General features: G+C 42.9%; 1 protein-coding gene across 1 annotated transcript in view; it reads right to left on the bottom strand.

Moving 5' to 3' along the window:
• Positions 1–13,175, bottom strand: part of TMEM245 (transmembrane protein 245) — a 71,759-nt gene that overhangs the window by 12,484 nt on the left and 46,100 nt on the right. Inside the window, exon 14 of the mRNA XM_009885452.1 lies at positions 11,145–11,290. Coding sequence (XP_009883754.1) covers positions 11,145–11,290 — 146 coding nt within the window. The remainder of the gene's footprint in view (positions 1–11,144; positions 11,291–13,175) is intronic.

The following is a 13,175-nucleotide window of genomic DNA, read 5'->3' as shown; positions in this document are numbered from 1 at the left end:
CAGTCTCCCTCAACATTTTTCCAGCCTCTATTTCCACCTCAGAGGATATCATGAACCCGATGCAGGCTGTTTGTTTAGTAATCCTCAATTAGTATCTATTCTTACTGCCAATGTTCATGATCTTTCTGCCTTCTTAATTTAGCTAAAATGTCAGCTTTTTGAAGAACAGTTTCTTATTTCCTGTAGCGTTTGTTACTTGCTGTTCAGCTATACAGTCAGTCTTTAGCCTTAGCTCAAGCCTTTCTTAGCAGTTGGCATGCACTGGCACTGTACGTTGAGCATTTATTATTCTCCACACCAGCTTCAAAAATTCATGAATGAGAGCAGCAGATAGCTGGACTCAAGGAAAGCTTGAGATCCACTGCAGTCTTATACTAAAAAACCTCCCAGTCTGTTCTTATTATTACTATTATAAAATTATTAATCACAAGCATAAAGAAGAGGGTATTTTGATTGGTTATGCTGACAGAGAGAATAAATAATGGACTGACCTTATAATTTGACCCAAGATGACAAAAAAGCAAAAAGCTAAAGTTGTGATGTTAAATCTTTGAAATGTCAGGAAATGCTGAAGTTTTATATCAGCCGTCATGCTGCCTTCTTACATTACAATAAATCTTTATTTTACATAGCAGAAATCTAAGTAAGGTTATAATAATATATACTGCAACCTTAAATGCACACATAAAGAATTATTGGAAATGCAAGCACAGAATCCTGCAATATATTATACTAAATATAATTCTCATACTATCCCTTTATTCTTAGAAATGGCCAATAGTAGATGTCTTACCCATATATTTAATAATTCTTTCAGCAGCCCTTGTCTTTCCATCTTTCAAGTTAGCTACTAGACCTGCCTTAGAAGCAAAGAGAAAAACTACTTGGCTGAGCTGAATTCCAGATGCATGGAAGAGTGTCTCTGGTTTTACTGATACAGCCTATGTCACATACCAACTACACTTCCATTCAAATAAATATCGTAAGTTCTGACATGCAAATAACTGTTTAAAAAAGTTGGTATAGAAAAAGCAGCTTATACACAAAACTGCATAAGTGCAATATGTAATTAAAGGATTAGTATCTAAGATGCAATGTAGTTACATTATTCTTAAAAATTGCGTGCAAATCTGCTTATGTGTTTAAACATGCGCAGACACACACATAGAATAACCCACATCCTCTACGTGTTTACAGACACCTTCAGTCTTAAACTGGACAGTCACAGAACTACAAACTACAAAACTGCACTAAGAAATTGCTGTTAGAACACACAACGCACCATCTGGAATACGAAAGAAGGGAATGGCAGAATATTGGCACTGCCTGATAAAAAACAAAGAAGCCCTCAATAACCTGTCAGTGTGTTTGAAAATACACTACATCAGTCCACATGGTGTAGAGGACAGAACTGTTTGTTTCAGCAGCAGATTATGCACTTACATAACCTTGTGAATTAGTGGTAGTAAACTCACTTTGACATGCTTGACCCAAATTATGTGTGTACAATAATGAACATTTTTTCATAGTTTCAGGTAAATTTGGAGAAAGAGTAAAGGTTAAGCAGAAGCCAATCAATTATTTTCTGAAATTTTCTTTGAATATCTGGGTTTTTAATAACTTTTAAAAATCATGTGTATGTAAAGCAATATACAGACAGATATGTTTAATAAGAACAATTATTTTCAATGTAAAAGAAAAAAGGAAATACAGGTAAAGACAAATCTTGGTGGGTTTTTTTAGCATATAGGAGAATATTTAAGACCAAAATAGGGGTATGAGCGACTCATGTGGCTATTTCTACTAAAACAATCAACCGATAAATACTATTATCTATCCCACTAGGATAATCAGGTTACAGCTACTGTGAGTTTGGTTCTGCAAAAATACTGAAACATTGTGACATCTGTTCTAGATTTATAGGCTACATTCTATTTTTTTTTCAGTAACTCAACTGAAGCTTTCCTTTCCTCCACGTAATTTAAAAAAAACAGTATTTTTTATTCCCAATTTGAGAATAGGAAATTATTTCATTAAGACAGAATCATTTTCAATTCTATTCCCATCTCGTAACATACACCATAATTAAAGCTTATAAATTTCCTGAAGGTCCTGTTAAATGCATTCCTGTGACAAAAGAGATTTCTGCAAAGGATATTCCTGCTACTAAAGAACATATATTGCATGCAAAAATTCAGTCAAAACATAATCGGTTAACAGTTGTCTTTGAAAAATTAATCTGAAAGACATTATTAATGTTGCAGTAAAATAAACAAGATCACACATTTTGCTTTTACTAAGCATTAGCTTAACATGCTGGAAGATTATTGTTTTCTGTGGGAATTGTATCACCATCTCATTTTCTCCATCATTACCGCTGGGATGCCACAGCAACCAGCTAGATGCTTAAACAGCTGAGATTTTTTTGTCTGTTTGTTTGCATGGTAGCTCATTTCAGATCTCTTTAAATGTTAATATATAAAAATTGAAAAACCAGTAAGAACCTAATTTCAGCCATCAAGGCACTATAAGTTTTATTCATATCAAATCTCCTTTGATTTTCTAGCAAATTTCAATTAAGGATGTTATTACTACTTTACCTAATATTTTAAGTAACTTTATATAACCAATGAAAAATCTGATCAAATTTGAGGTATACATGAAGAAAATGAAGCAAATAATGATAACCCTTCTCAAATTGAAAACAAACAGTACTCATCTTCCTGGCATTACAGAACAAACTTCCACTAACACGTTTCAATGCATCACTCAAAATACTGATCTGGGTTTAAGACCATCTCACAGTGTAATTAGGCCCCACCAAAATTGAAAGCTGCAGTAACTTTAAGCCACAGCCATACCCGTGTGCATGCACTCATGTGAAAGTATCGCACACACTAAATTGCACTGAGGCCGTGACAACATGCAACTTAGTAATGTGCAATATCTCCACCAGAGCAAGCAGAATGGGAGCTTCAGGGAAGAAGGGTATGGTGCATTCAGGAAGAGAACGACATGCTGCTCAGGGAAAGGAAAATGGTTCAGGCAAAGGTGTGCATGCTACTACTTTGGAGACCTGTGGAGAATTACTGCTTCACCCATTCAGGAGGAAAGAAAAAAAAAAAAAATAAATCCAGAAAAGAGCACTGCCTCCCTATTTCAGGGGTAAAGGACCTAATTCTCCTACTTATGCAATGAGGTAGGCGACATGATCTAACAATTCTACAGAACCTTTCTGAACAAAGTAGATCTCACTGATATGTTCAGGTAACGATGTCCCCCCGACCTTCCAAAAACTACAGTATTAATATAATTATAATTACAATGAAAAATTTCCCTAAGTAGTATTGAGAACTAAAATTACCTAAATCCAATAAACCTGTCCAAGTGGTTCTCCCATTTCTAAAGCAAGTAATCTTCCTAACCCTGACAGAGCACAGCCAAAAGAATTCCTGCAGCTCAAACTACTCTGGCATAACCCTTCTGCCACAGTTGCCAGTCCATTCCCTATTCCCCTTTCTCCACTGGTTCCTGTAGCTGACTTTTAGTAGTTTCAGTGAAAGAAAATAATGTATTTACTATATTCACAGGCTACTAAACACCACTGCTAGTCAAAGGAGACTCTTGTACACGATGAAGGTGCACTACCTTCATAATTCATCACATTTTTGTGCTGATACCCACTTATGTAATACAGAAAACTGGAAAAAAAAATTAAAAAAGAAAAAAAAGACAGAACAGTAGGACGGACGAAAGGCAAAGGGCAAATGGAGCATTTATCAAGAAGAAGAAATAGTAATGATGTGTGGCCACACCAAGAAAGTTAAAACTGGAGTGGGAAAGACCTGAGACTGATTGCAAACCAAAGAAAAAGGGAAACGGACAAACCGAGGCATTAGCAGTATTCAGGATTATTACCATTTTCCTAAATTTTTATTTCCCACCTCATTTGCAAGCAATGGCACACAAAATTCCAGCATAGAATTTGGCATTGTGAATTCTGAATGAGTTGCTCTATTTGAAGTAGCACCAGTACTTCATACATCACTCAGAAAACACTGTGGTCACACATGCCTTTGGTAGTCATCTTCCTCCCAGGCTTCTTACTGTTTTTTACGGAATCATCACGCAAATATTGATCTTCCCTCTCCTCCTGCAGATTAAATGCTGCATTCCCCAAGACACAACGGATCAGAAGGAGCAAAGGCAGCATATGGCAACAAAGCACACACATGTGGTGCTTACTCTGAAATGATAGGAGTGTGTTCATCAAAGTTACTCAAAATTGGGAAAACTGATTTATGAACAGTTTGCAAAACCATGTTTGTTCTGTAGTCTGCAGTCTGTACTGCCAGTCTCCTTCTGGAGGATTGCTTGGAGGCCAGCAGGACTTACCTGTGAGAACTGGGACAACTCCATCAAAGGAAGGTATGTGGGCCAAAGGCAAATGCCCACATTTCAAACAGAATCACATTTGCAAGACAGGTAAAAAACCAAACCAGCAGCAGGCCTTCCCTTGCGTTTCCCTTTGCCTCCTTGTCCTGAGAGAAGCCTAGAAAGACTGAATTACACTCCCAGGCTGAGATGCTCCACCCTGAGCAAAGACACCTCTTGCATCCCTCCCTCTCCTCTGGGTGTCTAAGGTCTTAGAAGAGCAAGAGTTTCTTGAAGCCAGACAGTCTGTGGCTGTGCACACAGAGTAGCAACAGTTCAAGCAAAGATGTTGGAGAGACAGCTGTTGCTTTGGAAAAGCAGAAAGCTACAGTTCTGCCAGGAAGAAGTGCTGGACTTTACCCTTAGGGTCCCTTCTAGCTGTTTCGTTAGGAGTTCTTTTCAAGACTGGGCAATAAACCATTAAAAAACCCCCAAAAACAGACAATTAAACAACAGAATTCAATAGAAATGCCTCCTCTCTTATCTGGCACTTTGGCAACTTCATCTGGACTCTTCTGTCCCCCTACTGGTTTCCACAGCCCAAGAAAAGACTTGTGTGAGGGGCACACAAGGGGCAGGCAGAGGTAGCTGCCTCTGGTCTGCATCGAGAAGGCTCGGGGTGGACCCGACTGGTGACCAGAGCTGAAAAAGTGGCACTAGGCCCAGAAGAAATCCCAGCTAGACAAAAATAAAAGATTGTCACCATGAGGACACTTAGACACAGCACAGGGGCCCAGAGGGGTTGTGAAGCCTGTCTTTGAGGGTACCCAAACACGACTGAACTAAGTCCCAGCAACGGGATCCAACTGAGGCTGCTCTGAGCAGAAGCTTGGACTGAAGACCTCCAAGCGTCTCTACCAACCTCTGCACTTCTGTGGTTCTTCGAACGTGAGCTGTCCTACCTTCCTCAGATGGGCAGGGACAGCCATAACCTTGTGAAAGGCGGCCTGTCACACCACCACCCAGGCCCTTACTTCAGACGAACAGCCACTATCAAGCATAGGGGTCTGTGCCACTTGCAGGGCACCAGGGCAGTGGGAGGTCTTTGAGGACCCCCAACCTTCCTGGAACACTGTTGCCACCATCTTGTCGAGACCGCCGCCACGGGATAAGGAGGGGGCTGGAGCCCAGGGCTCATGAGGGGAGCTGGAAGGTGGTCCCTATGCCCAAGGGGTGGCCTTTCTCTTGGGCAAGCAACATGGTGAGCAGGAGAGAGCCCCAGGAAAGAAGCTTTCAGCCCCCTCTACCCTCTTCCTCTTCCCACATTTGGGCATGTTTCAGGCCACAGTCCCCCCACGCCCAAACATACCATATTTGGCCACACGCATCAGCCACAGTCACAAAGGCTTCCTGATGTCACCAGCTACCTCACACTGCCTGTTGTTCGAGAGACCTATAAAAGCAGGGGTCCCTGCAGCTGGCCCACAGTTTGCCGAGCTTCCAGGTCCTCGGGTGCCAAGCATGCTTGGAAGGAAGAGGAACTGGAGCAGCGAGGCGCATTGCTGCCCACCTTTGTGTGGAACGCCACAGAGCCACTCCCCGCAACCACAGAGGAGCAAGAAGGTCAGTGAGCAGAGGAGGCACACCACCACTGATGGCACAAGCGCGGCTGACCTCGCTTCTGCAATCAGAGCCATGGAGCGCATGGCCATAAGCTCACCAGAAGACGGCGTGGAGCCCAAGCGCATCTGCCTGCCAGGGAACAGCCAGAGCAGTGAGACAGATGGCCGTCCACCACAGAGCCACTCCCTGCAACCACGGAGGAGGAAGGCTCAGCCCAGGAGGAGAAAGCGCAATCAGCGGAGGAGGAACGTCACTCCTCATGGCACAGTTGCGACTGACCTCGCTTCTGCAATCAACGGCACGCAGTGCATGGCTGTAAACCCACGAGAGAATGGCGTGGAGCCCAAGCACATCTGCCGGCCAGGAAAGAGCTGCAGCAGTGAGGCTGATGGCTGCTCAGCTTGGTGTGGGATGCCACGGAGCTGCTTCCTGCAACCATGGAGGAGGAAGGCGAGGAAGGCATCTCCCAAGAGGAGGAAGCGCAATCGGAGGCGTAGGAGGAGGAACATCACCACTCATTGCATGAGCGTGATTGCCCTCGCTTCTGCAATCAACAGCATGCAGCGCAAGGCCATAAGCCCACCAGGGAATGGCATGGAGCCCAAGTGCATCTGCCTGCCAGGGAACCGTATGAGACCCAGGCATAGGAGTGACCTGGCAGTCAAGGCACTGAAGAACAATGTGGAGCCCGTGGGTGTCAATCCACCAAGGCATGGTATGTGGTCAACAGCTGCTCATCTGCCAGACAGCAGCAGCAGCGTGCGGTCCATGGACGTGGGATTCACCTCAAGACCAAGAAAAATCAATACAAGTGAGTCCACCTGCCACATGGGTGACATGGCACTACACCAGTGCACCCTGGCTACGTCTGTGCGTCCACGTCAATGGCTTCGCAGGAGTGCTTGGCCAGCTCCCCACCAGCAGCCCAGCTTCTGCACCCAACATTAGCTGGGAGACGACGAACTCTATGGACATCCCACAGGCTCACCTGCAACATCCCACCAATAAATATTTCTTTTGTTGATTGTCAAAGGTTGCATGGGCCCTTCTTTCCTATTCCCTCCTTCCCCACTGCCCCTCATGAAAAGGTGCCCTCTCTTCTGTACCGAGTCCCGAGGGAGAAGGGAGGAGAAGGCCTGGCTTCCATCAAGCTGCTGCCTTCCCCAGATGGCAAGGGACACCTACAACCTTGCAGAAGGTGGCCTGTACCACTGCCACCCAGGCCCTAACTTCAGACCATCACCATTATCAGACCCACCACTGGCCTGAAGCACACCACTACTAGCAGCTGTGCCACAGGTGGCATTTGTCCTGCTGACCACAAGGTAGTGGTCCTCCCACCACGTAGCCCCCATCTCCTGTCCACACCTCACCAATATGGATACCATTGGAGGCTGTGTCATGGGCCGGGCTAAAGTCAGAGTAAATGGCAGTCGCTGCTCTGCCCTTGTCCCGCTAGGACAGTCACCTCCTCAGGTGGTGGAAGCAAGGCTCATGTGGTCCTGGCACAACTTGTCTTTGGTGAAGCTGTGCTGGGTGTTCCCTGATGACACCTTGTCCTTCCTGTGCCTCCAAGTTATCTTCTGTCATTCACCGCTCTGCCCTTATACCGCTAATCTAGCCAAGCAAGCTCTCAGGTCAGGCATGGCATCACTTGCTGTTAGAGAATCCCTGGTGGTTCCCACCACCTGCTATGTACTGCCTCCCTTCTGTCCTGGATGGACAGATTTTTTGTCAAAGGTCGGGAGGGCACTTCATCCCCTGACTTGTAGCAGGTAACTCATGGATTGCCTTCAACTGCTTTAAAACCGTTTCAGTGTCACCACAGCTGCATCTCCCCCCTCCCCCCCCCAAATGCAAATTTAACATCTGAGGTATTGTGACAGAAACAGTCACGGAATTTTCAGAGCTGGCAGGGACCTCTAGAGATCATCTAGTCCAACTCCCCTGCTAAAGCAGGATTGCCTAGAGCACATTACTCAGGACTGCATCCAGGCGGGTCTTGAAAATCTCCAGAGAAGGGGACTCCACAACCTCCCTGGGCAGCCTGTGCCAGTGCTCTGTCACCCTAACCATAAAGAAGTTTTCTCTTGTACTTGAATGGAACTTCCAACTTGTGCCCGTTGCCCCTCGTCCTGTCACTGGGAACCACTGAAAAGAGTCTGGCTCCATCCTCCTTCAACCCACCCTTTAGATATTTGTAAGTAGTAATAAGGTCTCCCTTCAGCCTTCTCTTCTCCAGGGTAAAGGGTCCCAGCTCTCTCAGCCTTTCCTCATAAGGGAGATGCTCCAATCCCTCAATCATCTCAGTTGCCCTATGCTGGACTGTCTCCAGTAGTTCCCCATCTCTCTTGAACTGGGGAGCCCAGAACTGGACACAGTATTCTGTTTGTGGCCTCACCAGTGCAGAGCAGAGGGGAAGAATGACCTCCCTCGACCTAGTGGCCACAGTCAGATTCAACACTTGGCTCAAAATAGGCTGGAAAACTGTTCTTACCCAAATACACCTCATAAATCAATCTGCATGAACAGAGAACTGTCACTGTCTTTGCAAACTCATCACCAGGGGAGCTAGAAAAATATTGATAAAATCTATAGCTACTTCTAGTCCAGACAATAAAAATCACAACACAGGTCCAATGAGAGAAACTGCAATGGGAAAAGGTCTTGGTTTGATTAGGTTGCTGGATAACAGCTTCAAGTTAAGGGATTTCTTGAGCTACAAAAAACATTTGTTGATTGTCCTCTTCTTTCCCCCTTGCTCTTCTCACAAATCAATGGCAAAGGACACAAAGGAACAGACTTCCTTTATTGTATTCAAGTTCCCCAGTGCTTTACATGAACACAGTTTAAGTAAAAGAGCAACAGAAGTGACTGACAACACGGAAGAAGAGTATTTTCATGTCATTTGGTCCATGAGCAAGAGAGATGTAAATGCATCTCTTGCCAAAAGGAACCCTGCCCTCCAGACAGGACTAGTTAGATGCACACTTAGCTTCGTGCACGTGCTACGTCCTGACGAAGAGTGATGGGAGCTGGAACACAGTTGGTGACTTTCAAGATTTATAATCTGATTTTTCTATGGTTTGGTCAACTTCAACGCATGAGTCTTTTGAGGCTGAATTCATGTTGTGTAATGCTGTCACAGTCCAATGATGAAAGTGACTACAGAAGTTTCATTATTTGATAAATGATAATACAAATGAAGGCTCTTCCATCTTACCACCAAGCATTAATATCCATTTTACATGCCTTTTATAGAGGAGGTAAACAAGCCTCTACACAAGGTTCCTACTCCTCTAGCAACAACTCATCTTCAGAAACAAAGGGCAGCTGCTACTTCGTGTCAAAAGAAATGGCTTGTAGTGGCAATTGCTTTTCGTATGACAACAAACTGGGCATGCATGAACTCACGGGAATTTGTTACTATACTCTTCATATTAAGTGTTGAGTGGAATGCAAGCTAATCTAGAAGCATTATGATAAATCCCTAGGTACAACTGAGCAAGACAGAGGAACTTGTGAAAAATCTCAGAAGCAGCATTCCAGAGAATTCAAAGAAGGCACCAAGTGCAGGCTACTCCAAACAGACAAAAATGAATTACTGATTCAGGCAACCTTAGTGAACACACAGACCTGAGTATGACAAGCAGCTTCACATTCCACATTCTCTAGACATTGGCTTTTTCTCATCGTATTTGCAGTTACTGATGCATGCTGGATGTTTCCTACTTAATTTTCCTGTGGTTCCTCTAACAGTATTTTCCTTCTTTCCACCATTCTAAACTCTGACAAATATCCTGGGTCATCTGTGTCACAGACCTATAAACTTAAAATTGCATTTGATGCAATCCTCCTTGCACAGTATTCACGCCCAGAGAAGCCATATCCTATTTTTTGACACTGTTCCCCTTTACCAAGGACTAGGGAGAACAATTCGTGAGACAAGTTTCAGTTTCTAAATCTGCTCGCATTTGTCAGAAGAGATAGAACTGCGACATTAACCATGTGATCAATGAAAACTCAATACCAGTCACTCAAGAGAAGGGCTATTAACTTTTTGGCAGAATTCTGGATTTATTGCTTTCTACCTGGACTGCCCCTTCATTTGGCAATGAGTTTGGAAAGCAGTATTAATAGATTGGCAGTTTAAAGTCTATTCATGTTTTGTATGTGTGCACAAGATGGCACAGAAAGTGATGCAAGAGACAGTGGTGTATAGAATTTAGCATGGAATCTGTTGGCTATACCCAGCCCATCAATGTTTTTTGCAAGAGTGAGCTATGACTTAAATACCTTATTTAAAATCCATTTATTACATTACCAACGTGTTAGTGTTTCACGCTGCTAACAGGTGAAAGCTGACAGTTTCATTCACTTGTGATGAATGAAATACATTACTGTACCACCCCAAAAATTGCTTTATTGTGAAATCTCAGTGAACCATATTTAAAAAAAAAAATAAAAATCCTCCTTCAGTTACTGTAGTAGTTTAGAGATGAAATATAAGAAAGGTAACTAAGCCTGAAACACTGTATGCACTCTGGAGTTGCAGTACAGTAGTGTTTTAAGTGGGATAAGGAGAGTGCTCCCCTGTTGTTCCCTTCAGTGTAATTTGGTTCATGGAGATCATGAACTAGATTTCTCTCAGATGAAACTGAACCAGAAAATGCACTCAGGAGCATATCTAATACACTCCAGCTGCAAACAGGTACTTAGTCCTCAAGATCAGATGAAAAATAGCTCAAACTAAGTAACTGAAATGTGTGCAGCACAGGTGCCAGGTCCTCCATTTCAATTGTTTTGCTGTATGAATCTGCTCGTACTGAGCTGCACTAGCCATTACTGTCAACATCGCTGCAAACACACTGCTTCCTGATGGGTTAGAGTTGTCATGGGTGTTATCAATTTTATAAAATACTAGTCTTCACTACAGCACAGACCTCTGAAATTTTTTTAGGCAAGTCCAATCAAATTGCTTTTTTAACAATCAAGGGTAAAATATCATCAATGATAGGTTCTTGAAAATCTTTGGAGATTTCCAACTTGTCTTTGAAACACAAGCTGTTGCAATTGCTAAGTATTTCTAGTTGAATATCAAATTTTAAAAAGAATTTTCCAGAAAGGGCAAGAAATCAACAACATACCTTATTGCTTCCTCCACAGATTGGCCAACTATATTTGAGGAGGGACCTGGCTGAGACAAAGGCGTCAGGCTTATCACCCACTTTACTGGCTTGTAATACTCATCACTGGAACTCAATAGGTAGAAAAGTGTGGTCAGAAAAATCACCTGCAAAACAAATTGGAGTTTTAAATTAAAAGGCAATAAATACTTTGCAGAACTACAGCGTGCAGCTATGCTTCAGATATTGAACTGCATGGGAAAGGCACAAAATACTATTCCACAAGCTTGGATTTAGAGAAACAAACAGAGCTAGAAGAACGACCTTCTTCCCTGCTCCACAAAAGACTTCACAGTTACAGCTAAACATCATGAAACTTTTAGCCCTGTTCAGCCTCTTCCCAAAGTCACATCTGGATCAAACAACTAGAATGTTGATCTAGATCAATATTATAGTTGTTTTTTTCCATCATCTTTAGCAGATCAAAGAATTGCTGAATGCTAACATCTATTCTTAAAAACAAACAAAACCAACTAAAAACTGCCACATAAATCTGAGTTGTCTCAAGAGTCATTATGCAGCCAGATATCAGGTACGAATTAAACAAAAACTCACAAACAGAGAATTTACAATACTTATTAAGCTGACAATTCTGAATGAATACTCATTCTGTGAAGTTGAAGATGAGTCTCAGACATGATGGCAGTTTCATTGTTTCAGTTTAAAGACCAAAAAAATACAATCAGATTGTATTAGCTTCCCGTATGTTGCCGTCCTCTATGTTTTCCTTATCTTTCTGTTACCAGGCTCAGCATACATCACAGAAATGTGTCCAGCTTGAAACAGAATATCTCAAACAAGGAAAATATTTGGCTTATATTTGCTTCACCTGCAAGCCTTAGATCTTTTTTCTTTCTTCCCAAGATTACAAAGAATTCTTTCACTTTCCTTATTTCCAACCTACTCCTATGCTAGAATAAACTGCATCTTAATCTTTTGATAAGCCAGACAGCCTGACTTCTGTAATTCTCTTACTTTCAAGCATTTTTTTCCAGTCTGTGGACACCTCATGCCCTTTTCCTGCATTGTCTCTGAACACGATCCAAAACAACCCAAAACCCCATAGACAGCACAACATGCAGTATTCCATTACCAGTCTCAAGAATGCCATCCCCTTTGTCTCTGTTCCTAATTTCTTTCTACTCAGAAATGTTACTACCACTTCCTCCCCACCCTCCCAGCCTTTAACTTGGAAGTCACACTTAGCTGTTCACCTACTGTGACCCCTTTCCAAAATGTCATATATGGCTGTATTCCATCTTCCCAGGTGTGTAACTTCTGCCTTGGGTGACAAACCAATCTATCTACTGAAACAAGTCATTACATCAGCACATTTAAACAGCATACTGCTAACATTCATTTTGAGATTCATTATGGGCACAAGCTGGAACATAGGAAGTTCCATAACAATACACGGAAAAACTCCTTTACAGTTCGGGTGACGGAGCACTGGCACAGGCTGCCCAGGGAGGTCGTGGAGTCCCCTTCTCTGGAGATTTTCAAGCCCCGCCTGGATGCAGTCCTGAGTAATGTGCTCTAGGCAATCCTGCCTTAGCAGGGGAGTTGGACTAGATGATCTCTAGAGGTCCCTTCCAACTCTGAAGACTCTGTGAGATCACAACCCCTCCCAAATTAGGCCTTGCATTAACGGGAAATAATCCAGTGTCAGTACCGATATCATCTATGTTTTGTTGCAATTTCAAATGAATAGATCTTAAGATTTGAATCAGATTTTAGCATCCTCTGTAATGCTGCAAGTATGGTTATTTTCTCCTTGACAGGGCCTGCCATTTCTCCTAAGCTACTGTAATATTTCCTCCTTTGGCTACAAAACTCCCTATACTGAAGCAGGCATGCAGGTGGTGTTTGGTCTTCCTTCCACTGGGATCTGGCTACAGATCTTCTTGCAGTGCAGTTTTCAACACAGAAAGCAGCATATTGCTCTAAGTACAATATCTGCTCATCCCGACACTCAAAAAAAGCCAAGTGAAA

This window comes from Charadrius vociferus, unplaced genomic scaffold (genome assembly GCF_000708025.1).
Source record: "Charadrius vociferus isolate BGI_N301 unplaced genomic scaffold, ASM70802v2 scaffold174, whole genome shotgun sequence".
NCBI classification, from domain to species: Eukaryota; Metazoa; Chordata; class Aves; order Charadriiformes; family Charadriidae; genus Charadrius; species Charadrius vociferus.
This window is presented reverse-complemented; position numbering and strand designations above follow the sequence as displayed.